General features: G+C 45.4%; 1 protein-coding gene across 4 annotated transcripts in view; it reads left to right on the top strand.

The window, feature by feature from the left end:
• nbeab (neurobeachin b) overlaps positions 1–18,981 on the top strand; it is a 269,175-nt gene extending 250,194 nt beyond the window's left edge. For all 4 annotated transcript variants that reach the window (XM_036537414.1, XM_036537413.1, XM_036537412.1 and 1 more), the window contains 10 exons: positions 1–18; positions 5,317–5,406; positions 7,270–7,462; positions 9,161–9,232; positions 9,455–9,610; positions 10,533–10,703; positions 15,370–15,471; positions 16,306–16,502; positions 16,743–16,894; positions 18,557–18,981. The exon at positions 1–18 is cut by the window's left edge and continues 150 nt beyond it. In XM_036537414.1, coding sequence (XP_036393307.1) covers positions 1–18; positions 5,317–5,406; positions 7,270–7,462; positions 9,161–9,232; positions 9,455–9,610; positions 10,533–10,703; positions 15,370–15,471; positions 16,306–16,502; positions 16,743–16,894; positions 18,557–18,647 — 1,242 coding nt within the window. In that variant the 3' untranslated portion in view covers positions 18,648–18,981. The remainder of the gene's footprint in view (positions 19–5,316; positions 5,407–7,269; positions 7,463–9,160; positions 9,233–9,454; positions 9,611–10,532; positions 10,704–15,369; positions 15,472–16,305; positions 16,503–16,742; positions 16,895–18,556) is intronic.
• The last annotated feature ends 7,513 nt before the right edge of the window (positions 18,982–26,494 follow it).

Below are 26,494 nucleotides of genomic sequence, written 5' to 3'. Positions count from 1 at the left end.
GACCCCCTGCTGCGAGAGGTAAGTCACCATGCCAACGGACCACTGCCACCAAGCCTGTGCCAGCATCCCCTCACCCCCCCCCCCCCCTTACAACAGCAACCAGCGCCACGCCAGTCAGTACAGCACACCTTGAGTGTGGAATGCCAGCCGAGCTGTGTGAGTGACATTAAGTATGTGTCAATCACCGCCCGCGCCAATGTGTCCTGAGGGGGAAAAGGGAGTGAGCTGCTGACTCACAAACTTTGCATTTGGATTACATCCCTGATGTGCAAATGACCTGCGCAGCTAATTTAGCGTGAACCTGCTTCGAATCACCCTGTGAGAACTTGCTGTGCAGAATTCAAAATAGACTCTTCCCTTTCCTATGAGGGTTTAAAGTTGTTTTTTTATATATCATGCATATTGCTTTGGGAGAAAAAAAAAATGCTCCTCCAAACTTCTGCAGTGAGCTTGGGGATTTGACTGGCTTTTGAGTGCTTTGATTAAACGTCAGGGGTGATCCGGTAAAATTGAAGTGTATTATCTCGTCTGTAGCTAATTAATAGGCCCGATATTAGCTGCACATTTTAGCAGTGTAGTTGTGAATGGCTTAATTGAAAAAAAATGAAATTGCAGCAGCTGGCATGCAGCGTGCAGCTTCCACTGTGAGCTGCGCTCTCCCTGTGATATCCGCCATCTGCTGTATGCAAAAGAAGTCATTTATATACTGTCAGCTCCAAGAGAGCCTTTATTTATCAAGTGACCAGAATGCAAATCACTCAAAAGAGGATTTTGTGGGTCCAATTATCAAACAATATGAAGGAAGGATTTGTTTTTTTTTTTTTTTTTCTCATCATTTCAGAGAACTGTATGAATTAACAGTAGCTGTTTTTTTTCCTTTATTTGAAGCCATCTGATATATTCAAGGCTGGGAAGTGACTGCATATGATGTGAATATTTTTATTATTTTTTGTCAGCTGTATGTTTTTCTTCATACTGATGTTTAGGTAAGTAGTATATACAGTATAAAGTACATGGGTCAGCTCTGTTACATAGATGTACTTGGTAGGTCCCTGGTAAGAAGGTCTGCTAAATTACAAAATTTGAAGTCTTCCTATTTACTGACGTGTGCTTGCGTTGGGTATGTGGGTCAGATTTTTTACACAGCACTGAGGTCATAAAGTGCTGGGAGAGGCCTTAATGTATATCTGATTCTTAAAGGGCGATTTTTCATATTCTATTCCATTCTATTCCATTCCATCCCCATTGTCCCGATCTCTAACCCATGACAACCAATCGAAAACATTTAAACGGGGGTGGGGGGGGGGGCTCCAAACTTGCCTACGAGCAGACAGCAGATCCGGGATCCACGTTTCATGTGCCTGGGAGGGAGAACAACTAAAATGGGAGACGGAAAGTCACAAAAACTCAACGCTCGTTCCGCCGAACAGCGAAACGGAAGGTCAGAGAGAGTCGAGCCGAGAGAGATGTAAATGAAGTGTGAAAAGCGCCTTCTCTCTGCTCGCTCTGAGCATGCGCCACGCCATTCCCCCCTGCCCCAGATCATAAGGGCCATCACGGGAGCGGTCTCCCGAGCGATGCTGCCGGGGCGACGGCATTGTGTGGGATGGGATGGAGCTGGTTCCCCAATTCAGGACTCCCTGACAGATCGGGTTAGCCGTGGGCTCATTGGACACTGGGTTTGGCTGAACCAAGATTCAGACCAATTTCTCCTCACCAATGTGAGGAGGCGCAGGGATCATGCAAACCAGTGTGGCATTGGTGCACGGAGCACATCTTATAACCCAAAGGTTGCTAGTTCAACACCCAGATGGCACACTGCTCCACTACCATTGGGCAAAATGCTTAACCTCTTAACTTAAATTGCATCATTAAACATCCATCTGCAGTGACCTATGACATCCAGCTGAAATTACGTATCATACATCTTTATATTATACATATCATCAAACAAATACGCATATCCATATATCTTCTAGTGGTTATTTGTATAGGTGTAAGTGGTGCATCGCAGTACCGGTGTTGGCTCCTCTCCTCTGGCAAAGAGGCCGAGCTTTGGCAGATTTATTAATAAACAGAGCGGCAGGAGACGGCGGCGGAGTTTCTCAGGGACGTGTGTCAAAATGTGACAATCAGCTCCAGGGTATTGATTCATTCCCACATGACAGGTGAAGCGGCGGCCGCGGCATTAGCCACCGCAATTATGGTATTAAAATGTCAAGAAATTAGAGGTCAGAATAAGAGATAATTTTCCTCCCCGTGTCAAATTAAAGCAGCGACACCATCTTGACAGGTTACCGCGGCTCCGGTTGAGGGCCCCGTGACAGCTCAACTGAGTGCGCTCCTGTAACCACGGCGATTCGCCTTGATGTTTATCCTGACAGTATTCTCCTATGGAAGAACATGACAGCAACCTCTTGATACGAACGGACCCCGCTGCTTTGCCAAGATGTAAACAGACAAATTATGCATGAGTGTTTTTTTTTCCTTTCTTTCTTTCTTTTAGCCACCTGTGTCCTTGAGTTGAAAGTCTCGCGCTGTTGTTTATCAAAGGAACAAACAAATGGGAAATGTGTTGACCAAGTAAATGAATATTTTAAGAATTTATCATTAGCTGACCAAAGTTACCTTGAAATGAAAATAAGGACATAGAGTGAAAATAATAAAACCCCTTTTCCTGAAATTGCAGGATTTATTTAAATCATAAAGTTCTGAAACAAACTCTTAATTATTTTGGTGTCCTAAAATTTCAGGATGAGGGATAGGGGTAGTGCATTGCTGTGGGTATCTGGCAGCTGTCTCTGCTGTACTGGGATCAGTGACAGAAGTGCTCCTCCCAGTGCCTTCTGTACTAGATGACTGCAGGTGTCAACTGACGCCCAAAGTGTCATCTTGAGTTTAACTTGAAATTAAAAATTGGACCTATTCTTGACTTGGTTCAGAAAGCATATTCCAATAAACAGGTTGTCAATCTCCTTGCCACAAAAACCTGACAGACTTGTACCTTGACCTTGGAAAGTCTGTCAGGTTTGTGTGGCAAGTGACATTCACTTGCCTTGTTTGCGGAGCTTGTTAAAGAAAGTGGCAAAAAGAGAGGTATTTCTGTTGGTGAAACAGCAAACTCCAGCAACTGCAGCGTTATCCCCTTATCACCATGGAGATAAGGACAACCTCCTTCCATCTCTGACATGCCCTTGTCTAATCGTCACGCTGGCGTGAGAAGCAATACCTAAAAAGTTAGGTTGCTTTCTCTGAAAGCGGTCTGGTGTTGAAGCTCCCACAGCTCCGAAAGGGTGCGTGTGTTTGCCACCCCCCGCCCCCCACTCTTGTTATCCACATTGTTCCGGGTGAGGGCACCTGCCACGCCCAGGTGCGGTTAGTCAGCGCCGTCTCACGCCGTCGCTGAGGCGGGCGCGAGAGCCTGTCTCGCCGCTCTGACAGAGCCGTAGCGGAGCGTTGCACGAGCGCGCTCGGCGATGTTAAAGATCTCACCCCAGCTCTGTCATCAGTCGGGGGGGGGGGGGTGAACACGCGAGGAAGACGCACTTGTTCACCTTTGAGGCCTGCTGTCCAAACTGAGCGGGGCTGGGAACGTTGATTGACACACAATGCGTTCTGATGGGTGTTTTGTGCTCATCCAAGCACGGCAGTTGTTGCTGGGAGGGGAATCAGCATATGGCTTATGCAATAAGCGGTTCTTATCAGCGAAAAGCAGGGCCTAAAGTGTATTAAACTGATTAATTGGCTGCTAAGTTTACTAGATCCTTCTTCGCGATAGCAGGAACTTTCGGACACGGGCCTGTTAAGATTAGTCTATTGGCATTTGGGAAATATTGACATGTTGTGACAGTTAATAGGAGCCGCATGTATTCCCTAAATGACATTTGCTCCACCCTTTTTGGCAGCCAGAAAAAGATTGACAGTAAATTATTAGTCTTTTACTGTGTCAGTGAGGTAAGAAGGGAACCTTATCCTCCCCCTTTTTCTCCTTGGTGCCTTCGTTTCACGAACAGATCGGCTGATACGTACCACATGGCCTCTCACTCTCTCTGATCTCTGTATCAGATTACCGTATGTGAACGCGGGACATCACGACCCTCTGCCCCAAAACCTAACCCTAAAATAGCCATAATGAGAATTGGGTATTGCTCCACGGACCCAGATCATAAGGCTCTGCTGACTGACACTTAAACGCTGCCAAATGTTAACGTTGAGTTGCCTGGGCGACTGCTCACGTCCTTCGGTGCCGAGCCAGGCCTTTACTTTGATTTCATGCAGGACAGAATGAAAACAAGCTCACAAGAAAAGCGAGGGTCCTTCTGTGTTCAGTCTAAGACTCTAAGCAGCCTTGTCTGCAGGTGCCTGGTCCTGAATCAGCAGCACCTTTAGGCCTGGCTTTCTCCTCCCTTCAGCCGTATATTTTAGAGGGCAGGCTCCACACAGCAGCGTGTTTGGTAGTGACTGCTCTGTATGGGAGCCGCACAGCGCTGCGACAGCGGGCCGTAAAAGAAAAGAAACGTGTGCTTCATTGTGCTGGGTGGGATTGACAGACATCTACAAGCTCCCCTCTGATGGTGGAAGTGGCCCCAGTCACATCAATCATCCCGACCGTCCGCCTCGCCTCCCCTCTCCGCTCCATGTTTGCCAGCACACCGTGTGCTGTCCTCTCACACACCATCGGTCTAGATCTGTTGTCAAATGCAGTGCCGGGCTGCTTGTTCATCCTCTCGTGCTGTAATTTAAGTGAAAATGTTGGTTTTGTGTTTTACCTTCACCTCTGTGCTGCCTCTCCACCCCATCTCATCTTTTGACCTTCCATTTCTCTCCTCCCCCCAGAAACTGCCAGATCCATATTTCATTAGAGACCCAAACACTTTCCTCCTAAAATCCTCATTCATTAAGGTATTTCCCTCCCTCCCTCCGTGTGTGTGTGTGTTTGTTCTTTTCCCTTTGTTTTAAACACAATACCATCTAGAAAGGGAGCTCGCCGCAGCTCCGGCTGCATGTCACTCCAGGTTAACGTTTGCTTGGCGGGCTCCGCGCCTGGAAATGGGAATGGTTAAGTGAAGCATGTTAATAGGAAAAGGCTTGTCTCTTCCATACTAACACTCGGATGACTCTGCAGGCTGGGGGAAGGGGAGCGCCCAGGCGAATTGGGAGCGCACCCCTTCTCCTTCCCACCCCCCACCCTCTACCCCCCCTCCCGGGGGCATGGCTGAGTTCGGATTTGCTCGCATTGTCAAGTAACGCATTGACCCATCACTCTGATGCATATCGAGTGTGACAGCAGCTCCCTCTCTCTCCCTCTCCCTGCAGGCTATGGAGGCGCAGATTCAGTGCTTTGGACAGACGCCATCTCAGTTGCTTATCGAGCCACATCCGCCACGCAGCTCCGCCATGCACCTGGTGAGAGCAACGGGCATGCTGGGAGTTTTTTTTTTTTTTTTTTTTCTTTTCTTTTCTACTCTGAGCGTGTGCTCGCGTGTGTGTGTGTGCGTGCGTGCGTGCGTGCGTGTGTGTGTGTGTGTGTGTGTGTGTGTGTGTGTGTTTGAAGGGTGGGGGCTCTGCCTTAGAGCAGTGATGTTGTGAGTGGAGAACCCCTGTCACATGACAGTGGAAAGAGGAAGTGAGGCATGTTGTCCTGGCTCTATGCTAACACCAATTAACTGTTCAACTTTTTTTCTTTTGTTTTTAAAATGTTAGTCTCCTTTTCACTCTTGGATTGTATTGTTTATGAAGAAATTCCTCAGGATACAAACTGTCAAGGTTTTCTTAGGAAACACCAACGACCTGTTCAGTAAAAGCACCTCTAATACATGTGCATGTTCATATGCATGTCTGAAGACTCCCAATTAGGATGTATGCATACACAGCATTTTATACAAACTAACACATAGATTGTCAGCTCAAACAACACCCTCATGCTAACTGTGCAAATGCACAAATTATAGTACATTATAAATATGTATATAAAATCAAATTCCTATCAACCTCTGTTACCATTCTTCTAAAAGTAGCAGCAACCTTCCACACAGTACATGTTGCTAGAAGTGCACGGTGTGATGTCTTTACACAGTATTACCTGTAATGTTGTACGCTGGTCTGGGTCGTGCGGAAGTGAATCTGGGTTAAACTGGAAAAGTGCATCTGGCTTTCCTTTCTCCTCCTGACTTCCCAGATGCTCAGCTGCACTATTTGTCAGTCAGGTCCCACTGAGACCGTTTAACTCGATTCTCCTCAGCCAAAGAAGCACACTGATTGAGTCTCTGTCGCAGCCCAAGCTTGAAGCCCTGCAGTCACTTATTCATTCAGGGAGCGGCAGAGGGAGGGAGAGGCCAGGGTCTAGACCAGGGCTGCTGGAGGTCACACCATATACATCAGTTCAGAGCGCTGACATTACACCAGTGCCACCTTTCACGTAGGCTTACCTGATCTGCATGGAGAGTACCTAGAGACCAGTTATGAACATGAATCCTTCTGCCTTTTTCTAGTGTCGATTTCCTATTAAAAGTATGACTATACGGCATTATGAAACATTGGGTTAACTGTCACACTTAACAAACGATTCACTAAGAGGAATTTGTCAATGCATTTGTCTTTCACGTAAAAATATTCATGGAACAAAGTCAAGTAAGGCAAGCCATTGCCAGTGTGCAGAAGCTTTCACCTTGCCTTGAGTCATTTTCCCACGCTAACTAATGAATTTATTGAAAATCTTTTTTTGTTTATTTCACATTGAATAATACACTTGAAGGGCTGGCCTTTCTTTGCTCTTTTTTTACATGATTTAATTACATGGGTTAATTTGCTGTTTGAAGAAAGCTTCAGACATAAAACTGTGGTGTATGCATTCCTGCAAGTCATTCCTCATGTAAAAAAAGGTTTCTTCTGAATTCTCCATCTCTATTTTAACCCCTTGCCAACCAGTTTCCCCATCCAGTTGATCCAAACCCTCCACCTGCTCCTCTGCGCTGATGCCTGTGATGGGTTGGGGACCCCCCCAGTCGAATCGAGGGGCCCCCTCTGAAACCTGCCCCCCACTGTGCATGCAGCCTACCTCTGTGTCTGTACCTTGTTTTTCCTTGAACCTCCACACTAATTGCCTTTCTCCATTCTGTCTTCTTCTCTTCTTCTCTCACTTCACACCCTTCCCTGACCCCCCCCCATACCCTCTTCCCTCCCCTCTCCTCCATCCTCTTCCCCTTCTCCCCTCTCCCCTCTCCTCCACCCCCCCCTCCCCACTCCCTCTTTCTCTCTTCTACTCAACAGTGTTTCCTTCCACAGAGTCCTCTCATGTTCAAGGACCAGATGCAGCAGGACGTCATCATGGTGCTCAAGTTCCCCTCCAACTCTCCCGTCACCCACGTCGCCGCCAACACCCTGCCGCACCTCACCATCCCCGCCGTGGTCACTGTCACCTGCAGCCGGCTCTTCGCCGTCAACCGCTGGCACAACACTGTTGGTGAGCGGGCCGGCCAATCCTGCACCGCTCTCCGGGTGGTTCCTGATGCCCGGCACTGTTCAGCTCTTTAATGCACACGTGCATACATACACAAGCAGGCATAAAAGCACTAACATCTCTCAGATACGAACACACACATACACATTGACAAAGAAACAGGCAGACAAACACATAGACATTTCCTCTTCCAATAAAATAAACATATTTACTAGAACACATACGTGCACACACTTATGGATGTGTGGAAGTGTATGCATGCATATGCAAACACACAGTATACACACACAAGCAGGCAAAGAAGCACAAACATCTCATATACACACAAACACACACAAATGGACAAACAAACACGGAAACAAGCATAGATATTTCCTCTTACAATACAACACACATCTTAAATAGTGATGCGCTCATTGATGCACTTACTTGCTGGTCGCTCTGGGTAAGAGCGTCTGCTAAATGATGTAATGTAATGTAATGTTAAATGGAACACACTTGCACACACACTAACACTTGCACACAGTCATACATGCATACATATGCACACACAGTACACACACAAGCAGGCAAAGAAGCACAAACATCTCTCCAATACAATTGCAATATACATCTTTAAATCTTCAACATAACACAAATGTTCACACACAGGCTTGCACGCACACATTTCACACTTCCACACGTCCACATATGCATGCGCATGTACACACACACACACACACACACACACACACACACACACACACACACACACACACACACACATCATTTCAAAGGAAAATGTCACGCTGGACATATGTGCCACCCACCAGAGCCTGTTTGCTTGTAAAATCGCTCCATACCAACGGCTGCCTAATGGTGCTGATGCAGGTTTCATCTGCGAGAGGCTTCGCAGGTACAGCCATTTGGAAGTGAGTGCTTCCACATGCTGCCATTCAGGCATGTGCTAGCAGCACTCCCCCTCCCAGCAGCCCCCTCCCCTCGAGAGGCAGCGTCGCCTGGGGGTCAGGGGGGGCGAGGAGAGCGCGCGCTGGGGTAACCAGGAAACGAGGCTGCGGCTGGAGGCCATGGGCTTCACACCTCCCATCTGTCGCTGCTGCGCTGCACATGCTGATCTCTGCTAATGAACACAGCTGCAGCGCGGCCGCGCTCCGCGGCAGAGACTCCCCTCCAGCCTCAGTGTGTGTTTTGGGTCACGAACGTAATGGTGGCAATAAGGCCTCCATATTTTTCAGGTGTGCGCTGCTCAGTGCAGAGTGGCGCTTTGTGCTCTGCTGTGCCCCTCGGGGAGTGCTGGCTCAGTGTAAACGCTGTGGAAGCCTGGAGGGGGGGTGGGGTGGGGCGGGGGAGGGGGGGGGGGTTGTAGGTTCCATCCTGTGCAGGGGGGGTCATGAACCAGCCTGGACTCTGACCAAGGAGCAGGTGTGTTGTGGCTGGAGTGTACCTTGTGCGGGTGGGTGTGGCAGTGTGTGTGTGTGTGTATGTGTGTGTGTATGTGTGTGCGCGTGTGTATACCTGGTGTTTTGGGATGTGTTTATGTGACAGTCTGTGACTGTGTGTGTGTGTGTGTGTGTGTGTGTGTGTGTGTGTGCGCGCGCACACGTGCACGAGTGAGTGAGGGAGTGATTGAGTGAGTGAGTGATTATGCTGTGCACAGACTCAGTGACATGCTGTGTGTGTGTGTGTGTGTATCTGTAACAGGTCTCAGGGGAGCTCCAGGATATTCACTGGAACAGGCCCATCACCTTCCCATCGAGATGGACCCTCTAATTGGTGAGTGTGACTGAGATCAGGGACAGCAGTCTCACTCAGGTATGGGGTCTGAGTGTGGGAGAGACAGGAAGTAGGGGTGAGCAGCCAGAGCCTGGTACGTGTAGGAGGCTGGGGGGAGGGTCAGTCAGCAGTTCATCTGGGAACACATGCAGGTAGGAAACTGTGACAATGCTGTAAGAATGAACTGCATCTATGATTGTTTATTTGTAATGTTTTCATCAGCCAATAACTCTGGGATGAATAAAAGACAAATCACAGACCTTGTGGACCAGAGCATCCAGATCAACACGCACTGTTTTGTGGTGACGGCGGACAACCGCTACATCTTGGTGTGTGGATTCTGGGACAAGAGCTTCCGCGTCTATTCTACTGAGACAGGTATGCCATGGGTTCTGTATACTGCACTGAGACAGGTACACTATGAGTTCTGAATATTTCACTCAAGACAGGTATACCAAAGCCTGTGATGTGCTTAATGCTTTCACTGCTTTCAATGCTTTTCACTGAGAAAGGTACTTTAGGAGGTATGCTAATAAGCTGTACTCTTCTAACACTGATGACCTAGCAATTGCGTATGCCACACAATAGTCCAGTGAGGCAACACCACTGATAAAGGTACTGTAAGCATTATCTGTACTCAGCTATATTCCACAGAGACAGATACAGTGCACTAAAGTTGTTTTTTCTGTTATGCTTTGATCGTCTTACACAGAGGCACAGGTGGTTTTGTAGGTTAGATAAAAATCCAATGTGATGGTTACACTAAGAGTAGCTTTCACTTCACTATACACTGAGACTACATTGAGAGATGTACCTAGAGTTCCTCAGATTCCTTTATACTGCTGTGAGACTGCTGAAACAGGTATACCACGTGCTGTCCATAGGCCAACAACATGCTGCCAGGAAATGCAGAAAGGATCCTCTCCAACTGCTCTCTCTAATGTACTACTTTATCTGTACCCTCTTATTTATGCATTTCATGGTATTTTACAGCCAGAAACATAAGATTCACAGTTGCTCTTGACTAATTGGTCATTTTAAGCTGGGCTGTGCGCGTCAGTTGTTGTACACCTGGATTTCTGGTTTTGAATTTAAGATACATATCTAGTGTGAAATACCTTAGGTACACAGTTGTGCTTGGTGTCAGATTATTTGGTTACAGCAGCTGGTTTTTTCCCTATACTGTAGGCAGAGAGCTTGCAGACATAAGGTCTTGTAGGATTACCGTGTAGTTACCTGTGCAGGGAGTCACTTTTCGAAGCCACTCACCACCTCTATGTGACCCCGCCCCCTTCTGCAGGCAAACTGACCCAGATCGTGTTCGGACACTGGGACGTGGTGACGTGTCTGGCCCGGTCCGAGTCCTACATCGGGGGCGACTGCTACATCGTGTCGGGGTCCAGGGACGCCACGCTGCTGCTGTGGTACTGGAGCGGGCGACACCACATCATCGGAGACAATCCCAACAACAGTGAGTTATCCACAGGCCCCAGACAGAGACCGCACCTGTAGAGCAAAGAGTCCGAACTCTGGTTCCACCAGTGTTCTATTTCACCTAGCAACACTAACATGCTCAGAACCAGGGATGGAAATCATCTTGGTTCAGTAATGCCTTAAATAGGGTAATGAACTGCTTAAGGCTAGAAAGAAAGACTTCCAACACTGGAGACTCAGGCTGTAGAGCGTACAGCAGTTTTTCACTGGGTGATACTGCCTGTCTGTGATGTTCATGAAATTTATCTACCCAGAGCTGCAAAGGATAACTCTTGGTTAAATATCTTAATTAGCGGTCTGACATTACAGGAGTGGGTCATCCTCGTTACTATGCTGGGTAATTTAGGGAGCACCACATTTATAGTGCATGTTTTCCAGTATCATAAGCAATGAATCCACCCATGCTTGTTATGTGGTCAAATCTGCAAAGACTGAATCTGTCCTCATCACTGCATAATGAAAACACAAGTACAGGGTAATCGCGTGTGTGGTCACATACACAACATCACTTTCAAGTGCAGAATTCCAAATGCCTTGCTGTTCAACACATCAATCCTCAGTTTGTGACATCTGCCGTTGAGCACATTCAGTTCGTTATTTTCGCTGGTCATTACAGGTCAAGAATGTGTTAGAATTAATTTGTTGGTAAACACAAGAAAGGGGTAGATTTTAGGGGAGCTGTTTTTCCTCCCTCCAAACAGAGTGAAAATCTAAGCAGAAAGGATTGGATCCTTCTCCTGTCGATAATAATGAACTCCTTGAAGTCAGAGACAGCAGAACTGCGAGGAATCGGGTGGGGGTGGGGGTGGGGGTGGGGGTGGCGAGGTGTTTCCAAGTGTCAGATGTTACAGAAGCTCTGGTTTAGGTACCAGCATTTTATAATTAACTTCAGTGCAGCTCAGACAGTTAATTAAGAATTTCAGCTTGGTTGCCTCCAATTAGCAGAGGGCAGATTCACTCTTGTTACCAGAGGAGGAAAACAGAATCCCCCTGATACCTACAGAGATACTGCTTACTGCGCACCTTCTTGAGACAAAGACAGGCCTGCAGACTCGGTGAGAGGGGAGAAGGTCCAGGTCGAAAGGACATGCACTGTTTTTCAGTTGCCAAACTTGAGGGGTGTAAAGACATTAGTGTGAGGTGAGTGAGACCAGAAGAAATGTATTTCAGCTTCGGTTTCATTACAGTGTAGTACCACGTATTTACCCCAACATTTCAGACAGATATATGGAACAGAGGTATGCGCATAGAGCCGTGTGTGTGAGTGTGAGGACACGAACTGACTTTGCATTGAGTCGAGAAAGAACATTAAAAGTGTAAAAGTCTGACCCCGTTTGTTCTCTTCGGTTATACACCCAATGTTGGGTAGTACTGTTCCAGTTAGTCCCTAAGAGTCCTGCTGCTGCCGCAAGTTTGCCTTTAAAATATTTAAAATACGCTAGACTGGTTCAGTAGGAATAGGTTATCATACTCGCAGGAAAGGGAAATGCATGCACTGCTTTCCCATGGTGCACGGATCATTTACTCTTTTTCACAAGGTGAAGAACAGTGCACTCTAGTGGCGAATTGTGGGAATTGAGAAAATTCTGACTTTTCTGAATAGTCGTGCACATCGTTTGCCAGTGCAAGAAATCATACACTCGTCAGTTTGTACAGTCAACAAGGCAAAATAACTGGGTGTGTTTGACTGATTTAGACAGGACTTTAATTCCAGTGTCTAAATGATACATTCCTTGTGAAATGTCTCAATCTTCTTTGGACAAGCTTGCCATCAATCTGTTTTGAGAAATTACCAGAAATCTGTTTTGTATCACATTAGACTGTCTCTGTGAATATTAAGCTATGAGACAAGCTTGATGGGGCATATTTAATGGACTATGCTTCACTGTGTGGTGACAGGTATATGAATCTGGATAATTTGTTTCATAAAGTTGTTACAGAATTTTAACATAGCATTTTAAGCATACTTTAAATTGCATGGCAGTGCACATCATTAATACAGGTGGCACTGCTCCTTGGCAGACACCTTTACTTCTTTGCACTCGGCAAAAGGTACGCACCATAACTTATTCCAGTAGAATTATCACACTTCAGCACAAAGCCATTTTGTGGAATTTTGTGGAAATTCAGTGTTGTCATTGCAGCAGAATAATTTGTAATGGCTTTATGCGTCAGTACTTCTGGTTATTTTTCAAGCGTTCGTTTACCGAAGTCATTCATTTCTGCAACCGCTTCTCATCAGCTATTACGCTCCACACACTTATGATTCCACATCTGCTGTAGGTTCCTCAGTGCGGGCGCAGCGACGGAGTAGATGTGAATATTAAGAGGGTCTCTTGATATTTGCCCCATAGTCCTCAGACACGGTGCAGAAATTGATTTTACAGGCACAAAAAAGCCTGCGCGTGTCTTAAGCGCGTGATAATTAAAATGACTTCCAGCTCAATCAAAGCCCCCGCTTGCCTTGCCCCAGCCAATCTCGCCAGCGTTAAGGGTGCATTTGCACAGAGTAATTGTGGTGGTGAGCTCGGGGGTCCCTGGGGTGGAGGGTCCGGGTGTGGGGCTGATTAAATCTTTTGTCAGGTAGGTGAGCTGGATGCGGCCCGGTCCCCGTAGAGCCCCATGCTGACACAAGCTCCATTCAGCCTGGCCACCGCCGGGCTTTAAGCACGTCACTGCCATTCAGGGCCCTGTCTCCTCCATTGCAGGCTGAGGCTCCTGGCTGTGGCTACCAGGCCTGCCTCGGAGAGCCAGGGAGATGGGGACACAGAGGAGCCCTCTCTCTCTCTCCCTCTCCATGTCACATCTGAAGACGGGACTCTGGGGCTGTCGTGTTTGCTTTGGGAGACGGCTCAGTACAGTGGTGCAGCCAGTGTCTAGGCATCCACTCTAGGGATGCACACAGCACCTTGCTTTTAACAGCATGTGGTCTAATACCTATGCATTTATAAATCTTACACTGTGCTTGATAGTGGCCCTGACCCTTCAAGCAAGGCCATTCACTGAAACTGAACACTAGATTTTTAATAACCTCTCTTATACCCTCTTCGGTTTAGTGATAAGGGGTGGCTTAAAAGACTCCATTTGAGAAGTCATTAGCCAGCTAATTGTCCTGGTTTTCAGGTGTGGCCATATTTATTTTCCCACAGCATTCTGTGGAAGGCGCCTCTATTTTTCCTTGAGAGCAATGTTTTCATTCCTCCCCTCGAGCAGTGTATTGATCCCTTCCCAGCACTAACAATGGTGTGGATTCAGATTGCAGTGATCATGTTAATTACACCAGGGGCTGCTTTAATTACAGTAGTCTGCCTGGCTGATGGTGTGCACCCACGCCCAACAGCAAGAGGAGCCTCCGAGCAGCAAAGTGGGAAAGAGGAAGTATGCACAGTGTGGCATGGTTTCAGTTCTACTTCCATCTTCTATTTACATTAATATAAACAGCCTATAAAAAGTATTGGTTTGACTGAGGACCATGTACATTCTTACACATAATGTATCCCATTCATATGGGTGGATTGTTAAATTCAGGTGAAAATTCTCAACAGCAGCAGTGATCTAACACTGTCCTAAATTTGAACCTGCAACCTCCTAAAGACTGCAGCCTTCTCATCCATAGCCCCACACTGCCACCTAGCTTAAGCAGCGGCCCGCACAGGGTCCAAACCTACGGCTCTCAGGCCCAGCTTCATTTCAGAAGGTGAGCTGATCGGAAGCAGGAGGGAGCTACAGTGATGTGCGTTTGTGTGCTGGACTAAGATGAATGGGGTTCCCCCGTTATGGGGTCCCCTGCTGCAGCATATGACACGCGGGAGCAGCGTGACAGGGGAGCGGTGTTAATCCTGCCCCTTTGGGCTGTGATGAAGGAGCTGCTGGTCTCGAGGTGTTTCTTCAGGAGACCAATCTCGTTATTGACCTCCCCCGCTCCCCCGCCATCAATCATGTGACACAGACAAGGAAATCCATTCGCTTTGTGCCCGGCGCCGGGATCACTGGCATTTATGTGACAATTACAAACGGGACATTGCCTTTGACGAACGTACAGTACATCACACACTGTCTGGTGCGGTTGTGTGTACTGGGAAAGGTGGTTTAAGGTTGCTGTGGTAGTAGGCGTTGGTGACACACAGCAATGGCTCCATAAATAAAAGGAGAGAGTTTTATGTGTGAGGTTGTTTTTTTTTTCCTTTACTATACTTCTATCTAGACCACATAAGATATGAAAGAGGTGACAGATAGATGTTGCGAATGTGAAAGGGCGATTCATAATGGCCCACTCAGGTGTTCATAATATAGTACACAGAGGAGAGAACTCTCTTCATCCGATGCACCCCTTCATCGGCGACTTTTGACGTTGCCAGGTAGCAACTTTTGCCATCCCACGCACCGCCCCAGTTTGGAAGGCCCAGGCAGGTCATCCAGAATGATGACGGCAGACAGGCCTTGTGTGTTCCATCACTGTGAGTAACTGTCATTTCCAGGGGGAGAAAAAAGACACTTTTTTATTTCTTTCAGTTGCAGCACTTGGTTTTTTTTTTTTTTTTAAAAAAAAAAGGGAACAGGCTTTTCCTCTGCCCCTCAGGGGGTGGGCCTCCTGGTCAGCCCCACCCTCCTTCAGCCCCTCCCTCTCTCTGTCCTTGTTCCAGGTGATTACCCTGCGCCCCGGGCTGTCCTGACCGGTCACGACCATGAGGTGGTTTGCGTGTCCGTCTGCGCGGAGCTGGGCCTGGTCATCAGTGGTGCCAAAGGTCAGTGACGCCCAGACTCTCCTGCCATGGTCACCAGTCACCCAGGGATTAATAAACACACTGTGTGTAGAGGGCGTCTGGGGATTAATAATCTGCCTATTGAGGGGGATAGTTCCTACAGATGGTCATGACCATATAGGCTGTTGGATCTGGTTATAGACGATGCTCTGTGCTAAATACTCCAAGGGAAATGAGCACAGGGATACAAAATAAAAATCCATCGTTCATTAAAGATCCATGTTCATTATTTTAGTCATAATAAGTATTTGTATCACACATCTATGTTAATATATTTTGCAATAGAAGCCTCCATCCCACCCCAGGAGTTAAGGAGATTTTACACATGTGCAGAGAGATTGAAAAACCACAAGGGCACTCAAGGTGGAAGCATTTCCTGTGGCAGTGTCTGTGTATTTTTTGAACTCATAACAGTCCATTCACTCAAAATGTGTTAAAGACACAATAAATACATTTTGGAGTTCAGATAATTTTGCAAAGGATACCCTGGTTACATTTCATAGATATCTCAAGTAAAAAATTGAGTCATTGGGAAATGTCTTGTCTAGCTCTGGGCAGGGATAACTTCAGTTTTGATCTCCGTAGCTCCTGTGACTCTGGGCAAGTGGGAATGAGACAGGGAGTTAAATGTCATGTCAGTAGTATCCCTGATAGAGCTCAGTGGGTAGGAAGACAGCTGTGTGTGTAGCCCTGCATTACTGTCATGTGTCTATTAAAGAGAGGGATGAAAACCTCTGGTATTTGCCTTGGAGGTGAATGAGCCGGGACTTTGTATGTGTCTGTGTGTGTGTGCGTGCGTGTGTCCTGCGCTGACAGAGGGGCCGTGTCTGGTGCACACCATCACGGGGGATCTCCTTCGGGCCCTCGAGGGCCCCGACAACTGCCTGTGTCCGCGCCTCATCTCGGTGTCCAGCGAGGGTCACTGCATCATCTGCTACGAGCGTGGCCGCTTCTGCAACTTCAGCATCAACGGCAAACTGCTGGCTCAGATGGAGATCAACGACTCCACCCGGGTGTGTCCCGCCCCTTTCTCTGTCCCCATCACCTGCATCTTTTTATTAGTTCTAGCCTCTAGATCTGCAAGTCTGTGTGTCCCGGGTAAGGCCCCGCCCCTCTCTCTCTATATCACCTGCATCTCTTATTAGTACTGGGCTCTAGGTCCTCAAGTCTCTGTGTCCCTCTGCTGCCCAGACATTCTCTGCAGGTCGTGTACCCTTAACCCCTGAGTGACTTCCTGTGTTCCCCCTCACCAGGCCATCCTCCTGAGCAGCGATGGGCAGAACCTGGTGACAGGAGGGGACAACGGGGTCGTGGAGGTGTGGCAGGCCTGCGACTTCAAGCAGCTCTACATCTACCCCGGCTGTGATGCTGGCATCCGAGCCATGGACCTGTCACATGATCAAAGGTGAGTGTTCCTCCTCCCTGCCTGTGTCCTCGGTCCTGCTGCGTCTTTATGGGCTGCAGACAACAGCACACTCAGATATCAGACTGTCCCGACCTGGAGGTCACGGGGGAATGTCTGGGCAGTGAAGCGTCCGTACAGTTCAGTCGCTGCAGTTCTGAAGATGGTTTCCTTTGCTGTTTGCTAGCACATATCTGAGGGGGGGGGAACGGAAGACTCAGCCTGCTTTGTTTTCCTTAAATAGAAACGGGTTGCCATAGAGACGGCGAGAAAACGTTGTGGGTCTGGGGGGCTCCCGAGGCTTTGCCGAGGCGTCGCCTCAGAGCGACGTGCGAGCATGCCACCGTTCACACGCACACACGCACACACACACACACACAGGGGCGCCCATGGTCCCTCTGGGGATTCCTGTCCGCACGGCTTTAGATTTGCGGGATGCCTCTGGCCCCCGGAGCCAAAAGCCAGAGATGTCGTGCGAGAGGGACCAGCACAGAGGCCGGGTTGTTCCCGCGGCCCGATCGGGGGCGGGGGAGCTGACATCATCGCGTGACCCTGGAAGCGGTGAGGTGAAAGGCTGTGGGCCGCTGATTCACACCCACTCAGGAACTCTAATTAAGCACTGCTCCATTTTTTACCCCCCTCTCCCCCCGTCCCACAGCCTGGCCGCAGAGCCAGCAGTGCCCTGTGACCAGCCCAGCTCGCCCTCACCATCAAACACGTTTACAAAGGGCTTTTCTGTTTAAACCAACAGTCGTCAACACACAGCACTAAATGAAACCACTGTCTATGTGCACTTGACATTACGCAGTAGCTGCGTGTCAGATTTCTTAACAGTTGTGATTTATGGTTTTAAGCCTCAGTGTCAGATGTGCAAGGGTGAGATCAAAGTTTTAATAAGGGCGAACGGGATTCCCGAAGCGCGCAGCGGGGGGAGCGGGTCGGTCCTGTAAGCAGGGAGGTGACTGAGGTGACCGGCCCGCGTGCTGTGTCCACCGCGCTCCTGCAGGGTGCTCCTGCAGGGTGCTCCTGCAGGGTGCTCCTGCAGGGTGCTGCTGCGCTGAGCTGCAGCTGGGGCCAGGCTCCGTCGCTGGGAGCAGCCCCCAGGGTGTATCGCTACAGCTTGACCCTGTGAAATCGGCTGCTTTTCCTACATACCAGCGGCTCACGGGCGCGGCGGCAGACGGACAGAGCGGCTCAATGGAGGCCTTCAGCTGTCGGGGGGCCGCTGTAATTTACTGTCACATTTTCTGATGACCTTCCGTTCTGCTTAATTCACCAGTTTAGTCCCATTAACAAGCTGCTCTGATACTCGGAAACTGCATTTCACACAAACGCACTCACTCTCTCCCTCTCACTCACACACACACACCACTGTGGTTGCCTGATTGCGGCCTGGGTTTTACACAGAAAAAGGTGTCAATGGAAGAGCAGTAAAACTACTACTTAAAGTTGGCTGAACAAAACCACCGTTTGAAAGAAATGCACGGGCATTATAGAGTTGTGTGGCTGCTGTCCTGCAAGCCCTTGTCACACTGAGTGTACTGTCATCTGGTATGTTTTTGCAGTCTTCCATAGGGTGAACGCAGGCAGAACATTGTTCCCTTTGTAAATATTTGCAGTGGATTGATTTGATGTGATCTATCCCCCCCTCCCCCCCCACAACAGGACTCTGATAACTGGCATGGCGTCTGGGAGCATTGTGGCATTTAACATTGATTTTAACCGATGGCACTATGAGCACCAGAACAGATACTGAGAGGAGAACAAGGCACAGCCCCACCCCTGCTCCCTCCCCACCCCCCCAAGCAGGACACAGGCTGAGGGGGACAGCCAAGCAACCAAGAACAAAACAAAACCAGAAGAAAAAATGAAGAAAAAAAAACACAAATGCGAAGAGAAAAAATATATAAATGTATAAATAACGAGAGAGAATCTGAAAGACTTCAGCCTCTGGCCTCTCGGTGAGCATTCCATTCCACTTGGCAATAGCAGCACACCATAGTCAAACATTTTCATATTGCCATTTTTGTGTTTGATTTTGCGTCTGAGCACCAGCTGAGCCACCTTTTACCACATGAATCGATTAGACGGGGACATTTTCCACATGAACCCGAACGATAAGGACAGAAAAGAAAGCCCAGATAGAATTCTAGAAAGATCAAAGTTGAGTTCAAGTTGTTGATAAAAATGCAGGACCTTTAAGTAAGATTTTTTGTCATACTGTTACTTTTCATCATGTTTTTTCAAAAACTGTGAAAGTAAATAAACGGTACCTGCAGTGAACAACATTTGATACTTTATACGGCAGATGCACATATTACCTTAAAAGGATACTTTTTTAGAGAAGTAAAACCTTGTATAACAGAAAAAAAGTGTTTCATACCCTAATGGGGAATATCATTGTGCATGAACTAGAAATCTGCTGGTTTAAGCAGGAAAGCTGCATTTTCACAGTTAAAATGTTATTGTCTGTGAGGAACTCTTCAATCTAGGCCATTCCATTACTGCCTGTTCAGAGACTGTCAAGTGTGTCCGTCTGTCTTTGAAAAGTCGCCGGTGAGTGATAATGTAGCCATGCCCAATTTCTCACCAAGCATTGGCAAGGGTGATCTAGTATCAGTTATTTTTAGTATTTCTAATAAAGGTGGCCGACTCACATACTCATTGGTGTCACACATATACAGTACCTTGTAAATGTGGTTTGTTTCATAATTACCATGTACAATTATTTCAAGGAAACAACTGTTGTGAAGCTCTTACTCTTACACACATATGAGGCCACTCTTTTGTGTTTACTTATTTATAATTTACTGTATGCTAAAAAATAATAATGAATCAATGAGTTGATAAGACAGGTGTCTCCTGCTCATAGGTTGGCTCAGATGACTCATCCAGGTGAAAAAAAAATACAGTTGAAAATCCTTCATGTTCTTTGTATATTTGGTGACTGTTTTGTCATAGATGTACATATTGTGTTGGTAGGGCTACGAGGCATGTAATAGGAATGTAATTTTCTCAAGATTAAAAACAAAAAAAGTAAAAAAAAAAAAAAAAAAAAAAAACTCACTGGCAGTCATTTATTTAAGAGAAATTAACTGACATCTTTGTATTGGCACATTGCACCAGGAACATATCATTATTTATTGCTGTGATTTACTTCTCTGTTACCCACCGTGTATTAGTCTATTTTAGCACTGAATTCTTTACTTCATTGTTGTTTGTATTTTAAGACTATGAAATCATGGGGAAACCAGTGATGTTCTACAACCACAAGACAGAAAGCAATACCATGAGTCTGTAGTCTGTGCAGAGACGGGGGGCGATGGGGTTGGGGTGTCTTTAGGCATCTGGATCAAACATACACAGATACGCGCGCACACACGCACACACAAACACACTCACACTCAAAACCATTTAACAGGATAATGTCATCCAAAAATGATGGTGAAATATTTTTGGATATGTAAAATCTTAAAGCTATTGTAACCATGTTTTATTGCAAAGATGTAAAATATGCCACATGTGTGTGAGTTGAAAGTTAAAAAAAAAAGAAAAAAGAAAAATAAAATATGCAAAGAATTTGATGATTTGCCTTTTCTTTTGCCATGAGTGTTTGTACAGAAACCATCCCGACTAGAACAGCAGCTTTGCATGCAAGGAATTATGTGGATGATGGGTTGGTGCTGTATATTTTATTTTATTTATATATTATTTTTTTGCTTTTTTTAATTTACTGTTTTTGCATTGTAATTTGGATTTGATATATGTAGTGATGGAGGTCAAAATATTTGAAACATTGGATAAATTGCTAAATAAGCAGAAGACTGCAAATGATTTTCCTCATGTAATAGTAGTATTAAGTTTTTTTGGGGTTTTGTTCATTTTTTTTCCAGAAAATATTTACTTTGGACTTCATAAGTTGATTGTCTTTACCTGCTGTTTTATGTGTGTCGCAAGTTAAATAAGGCAAAATTTACACAAAGTGTTTGTTCAAAACCGTTTAACATTAACTTATGCCAATATATAAAGACGGACAACTGTAAAATAAAATAAAATGGTTTCCTTTTTTTGTCGTATTTATAATAAAAAACAAACAAACAACATTGTTGTTGGGTTATTGATTCCAAATATTCATTCTGGATATAGGATGCATGATTTTATGTGTTATGAAGAGTGTCTCTTAAGACACACATATTTAGAGTAAAATAACACATGTACCCAAAACAGATCTCTGTTTGAGCCCTAAAATACATTGTCATCATCGACAAACCAAGAAGTGAGTGTATTCAAAAATGAAACCCAGTTCTGTTTGACTACATTCGCAAAGTCAAGCAGGCCTCAAGGATCGATGCTATGGTCAACTAAGCACTTATTCTGGGTTAAATTTCACACGGGTACAGCAGCAGTGTCCCACCGGGGCATTGAACTGGCAACCTTTCGGTAACGAATCCTGCTCCTTAACCACTGTGCTACATTTGTACATAATATCAATACATAGTAGCATTGTTGTCACACATGCTACCCACATGCAAGTAAACCTCCGCATGCCCAATTACATAAAACTGAAACATACTTCCACATGTATAACTGCACAAATCATCACGCTTGGGTAGTGGGGCTGAGTTGCAGTCTGCAGAGGTGGGTCCTCAGTCTGGGGCAAAAGGTGTTTCACCTGTACTAATCAAAACAGGTAGCTCCTTATACCATGGGGCCAAGGCAGACAATGGACGTGACCAGGATGCAATGTTGCAAGAGTGGGGAACAGCCAAGCCTAATTCAAACTATTGACATTTTTTTTTTCCTGATAAGTTTTGTTTTCATATATGACAATTTTCTTATTGTTGAAGCATCATTCTCAAGTAGCGACGGTACAGTTCGTATGTATTCATTTGGCAGACGTTTTCATCCAAAGAGACTTACAAGTGAGGTACAATACAACAAGCGAAAAACCATACAGAGTTAACAACATTAGAAGCACTACATGACAAAGTTCCAAACGTTGGCCAGGCAAGGTACAAACTTGCAGGTAAAGCTAACGAGTACGGTAAAGCATTAGATTTTTTAAAAATTATTTTATAGTTTAGTAGGAGATAGTTTTAGTCACGAGAATTACATTTCCTTGCAAGTTTGATGATAAGCTTCATTTGAATTTAATATTCTATCTACTATCTGAAATAGAATGCAGATGTTTTACGCCTCTTTGACTGAAGGTCTTTCCATATTTTTGTTTGACTTGACAGAGGGCAGCTGCTTCTTTGTTCTGACTGAGTAGCATGTTTAGACGGCATAATTTGTTCTCCTCATGGGCTATATTACATTATAAGCTAGTGAAGTTTTTAAATCTTTGGCATAGTAGCCTCTACGTGCAGCTGCACATACAGCATGGAAATTATTTGCATAAAATGATCATTTTGCATATTACCTGTTGAGGACCATGATGGTAACACCTTACACGTTGCTATTGGTTTACTACTAGTGACTGTCAGGTTCTTACAAGCAAGAACACAGTCTTCACATATGACTTATTTTATTGTGGCAATTTCGTTCTCACATCTGACATTTATTTTCTCACTATGAACAAATTGCTTACGACTAGTGGCTTTAAATTTCTTACTAGTAGGGCTAAACGTTGCCTTGTTAACTAGCGACAGTTGGACCATTTGTAATGTCACTAGTGAGAACAATGCTTACTTGTAAGAAGGTACATGTTGCATGTTGCCGTTACGTTACACATTTTTAATATGACGCCAATATGCACATTATGGTGAATGGCTAATCAGTGTACAGTCTAATGTTCGTAATTGCTAAGCAATGCAAATTTGCCAGCTAACATACAAGATTTATTGTAGCTCAATGTAGTAGGCCTACTATTTGTATGTACTGTTTCACACACACGACTGTTTCAAAATATGTTGACGCATTATGAAGAGTTTATAAACACGTTCTGAATTCTTCAGGACATATGCTGGTTAGCCTGCGATGTGTAGCTACCTAGCGTGGAGCAGTTGCTGGGCAACGGCAATCGGCGCCACCTCTGAATCACTTCATAGTTACAGTACATTGTACCGAATTAACAGGAACTTTGTGTTGGTTCGGTGGAAAGCTCATTAGCTTTCCCCCCTCTGATGGGAAAAAAAAAAGAGTACTAAAAATCACTACCCTAAAGTCCCTTTAATCCCCATGCATTCCAGTAAATTCCCATTAATTCCCATGGAAATTTTTGAAAATTGTAGGAATGCTGTGATGCTACAAGTCAGAGTAAAGTTCTTACTTGTGAGGTGTATTTCCTTTTTCTTTATATATTTTCTTTCTTAAATTTTCTGCATTTCATTTGAACTTATGGCTTTAAATTTGTTTATAATAAGCATTACCTAGTTAACTAGTAACATCTGGACCATTTTTAATGACACTAATGAGAACAAATTGCTTACTTGTAACAAATTTAAAGCCATTATTTTTTAACAAAAGATTCTTGAGCCACAACTCAGGCCATAGTATTCGAAAGATGTTCTTATCTGGAGAGACATACAAGATGAGCACATTTAACAATATATTCACATTGTTGACATCAAGTAGAAGCTGTTATCCAGAGTGACTCCAAAGTCCTTGTGTCCTTTAAATTGTGAGTTTCAGTCACAGCATTTTCAAAGAAAAGGCACTGAAAAACAAGTGGTTGTCTGGATCTCCATAAAACGCTCTGGACCGGATTTCAGAATACGGCTGAATAAACACATAGCTATTTGCAGGGGTGGAAGTTTGCTATACCACAGCATCTTGGTCTTGGTGGACACAGTAGTCATGTTTTCAATTCAGAATTCCTAAACATACTTGAAGGCACACAATGCTTTTTGGCATGTACTGCGCTCCATACATCACAAATGGATGACAGTCAGCAGAATGATTAAACACAAGTGCTGCCAGCAGAGACAAAATGGCCATGTGCAAGTGGAGGAAAGAGGTTGCGAAATATGTTAATGTTTTAATTTTTGTTTGACTGTTTTGCCGTGTTTTACAAAAACAAACAACTAAGCATACCCTATCACGATTCAGGACAATGAGATGTCCCCAGTAAACTCAGCAACTATTCAATGATTCTGGATCTACCTGTGCCATACTTGACAACTGGGAGGCAGGAGCATCCAGAAAATCTACACTAGCTCTGAATGGCAATGGCTGACACTACTTGATCACATGTGGACTTAGGTACATTACATGCACTTAGCAGACGCTCTTATCCAGAGTGACTTCCAGCACAATAGACCATAAGTGTATCCATTCAAGTTAAACGAGCAACAGTGTCAGACCAGGCTAACAACACTTCCAGACCAGTGAGTGTGAGCATAACACCATTCAAGCCCCACCACAAGTTAACTTCAATCTGCAATCTGACTAGGTTGGTCACTGAAGTCACTGAACCAAGGCAGGACTCATGGATTGTACTGATGTCATAGAGGAGACTTTCATCATAAGAAAGTGGAGAGGTGCTCACACTGACATCATCAGTGCATGGTCCAGCTTGTACCGTAAGTGTCAAGGCCTTCTACTTCCCTTCTCTGAACTTGGTGTTCACTAACACAGAAGAGAGGGGTACAAATAAAGGATGCCAGATGCCACCATACACATAGAACCACACAAATGGTGACCACTTGAACAATGTACAAAACACAAAACCCAGAAAAGTCAAATAAAAAGGAAATCACAGTGCTTTGAAGTTACAACACACGCAACTTGAATGTGGTGACACTTGCACGTCCACTATGGAGTGACATTGATTGATTGATTCACTGTATTTGTTTCTTTCACTATATTAAACTTTTGAATGTGATTAACCCACTATTGTTATGACCAGCTTCCTCTGGGACTCGAAAACATACGATGACCATGGCAGTAAAACAGAAAGACAGTGTAATATGATTGTGTTGCGCGAGTGTGCGGTAAACAAACAAACCCAAAAGTGTCATGAGGCAGACTACTAGACAACTACTACTGTTTACTATGGTAAACATAATTCAAGAGGCAAAAATGTGTCATCAGGAGAAGAGTGACGAAGACCTGACAAAGTGGGGGAAATGTGACTTTACGCTTTCCTCTGTATAGGCCACACAACTGTTAAGTGTATGCATCTCCTTTACAATTTTATCACATTGGCTTGAAACTTTATTGTTCTTGGTATTTTTTCCTCATTATTATTCCATCCAATTTTCTGTAACTCCTCCTTCAGCTTTCCAGCTACACTTGTGAAACTTGGACAATACCCTCAGCTAATATGGGACTGCATTATTTGTAATTGTTGTGGCAACACCTAAAATATCTGAGATAATTACGATTTTGCATCCAAAAATTTCCCACTTGACTAACATGGATACACCGTCCAGAGCGAACGCTCAGAATGAACATTCGAACACGTTCATTGACGTCATAACGGGCCTTCTACGCAGACGCGTCTCTTGAGCAAATCTTACTTTACATTTTCTGGTTTAGCATCCAGCCACATACAAGATGACCACATTTAACAATACATTTACATTGCTGAAATCACGTAGACGCTATTATCCGGAGCGAATCCAGAAGTCAAGCACAAAGGGCGTCCAGCAAAACGACACAAAAAGTTGCACAAACAAGGTAAAAACATCACACACGAACAGCCAGTGACAGATGAGATCACAAATGCGCACCTGGCCCAACATGCAGGTGCAATACATTATACCTAACAAAAGTCAATTTTAGGTATAAAATCCAAGTTAAGACAATCAAGTCATTTCAAAACAACACCAACGCGCAAAAAAAGAATACACCAAAAAGAACACTCCCCGGGGGCTTCCCACAGATAGAATCCCTTGTCTTTGTACGACGAGGTTGAGAAGCACGGCTGCCGCTTTGTTCAGATAATGAGCGGGTGAACAGCAAGTTAAGACGGTGAAATAAAATTACTGACAGCGAAATGCACCCTGGAAACTAACTATGCCAAAATCAAACACGTGATTTGTAGAGTAACTAATAATGAACAACAACTACGCGACGAACTGCAGTGCTTAGAAACACGTCAAACGCTACACAGCAATAAGTTCATGAAAAAGTTCTCCCCAGCTAACGTTAGCAGAGACAACCAAGTGCACGTTTCCCAAACCAGATGGGCACTGAATTAATTGCAGTTGCCCACGGTCTGTAATCAGCCAGTTGAGGGGGGGGGGGGGAAACCAAACCACCGACTAATTAGCAGTGAAACGCACCGTGGAAACAGGGTGTAAAGCTTGTAACTATAATTGCAGCTACTGCCATGTTAGGCATTTTCAAACCAACAGAAAGTTTGTCCTCAAACTTTTCTTCCGTTTTATGTTTTGATTTACACGCATCATAGACAATCTTACCTACCTCGTACGCCCTCATCACTATGCCCACGTGTCTTTCGATAACCTGCTGTGTGAATGCAAACAGATCAAGCTGGAAGTGTTACTTGATTCCATCCGAACAGGTACCATAGTTGCCTATCCCTAGTCACAATAAATACCCACGCGGATGTTTGGACAAAGTGACTGGTGTTATACTGCCCTCTACTGCTCACTTTTCCCATTTGCAACCGACAATAATTCACAGTGCGTCTCG

This window comes from Megalops cyprinoides, chromosome 9 (assembly GCF_013368585.1).
Source record: "Megalops cyprinoides isolate fMegCyp1 chromosome 9, fMegCyp1.pri, whole genome shotgun sequence".
NCBI lineage: Eukaryota > Metazoa > Chordata > Actinopteri > Elopiformes > Megalopidae > Megalops > Megalops cyprinoides.
The sequence above is the reverse complement of the archived record's forward strand: the minus strand, read 5'-3'. Positions and strand labels throughout refer to the sequence as shown.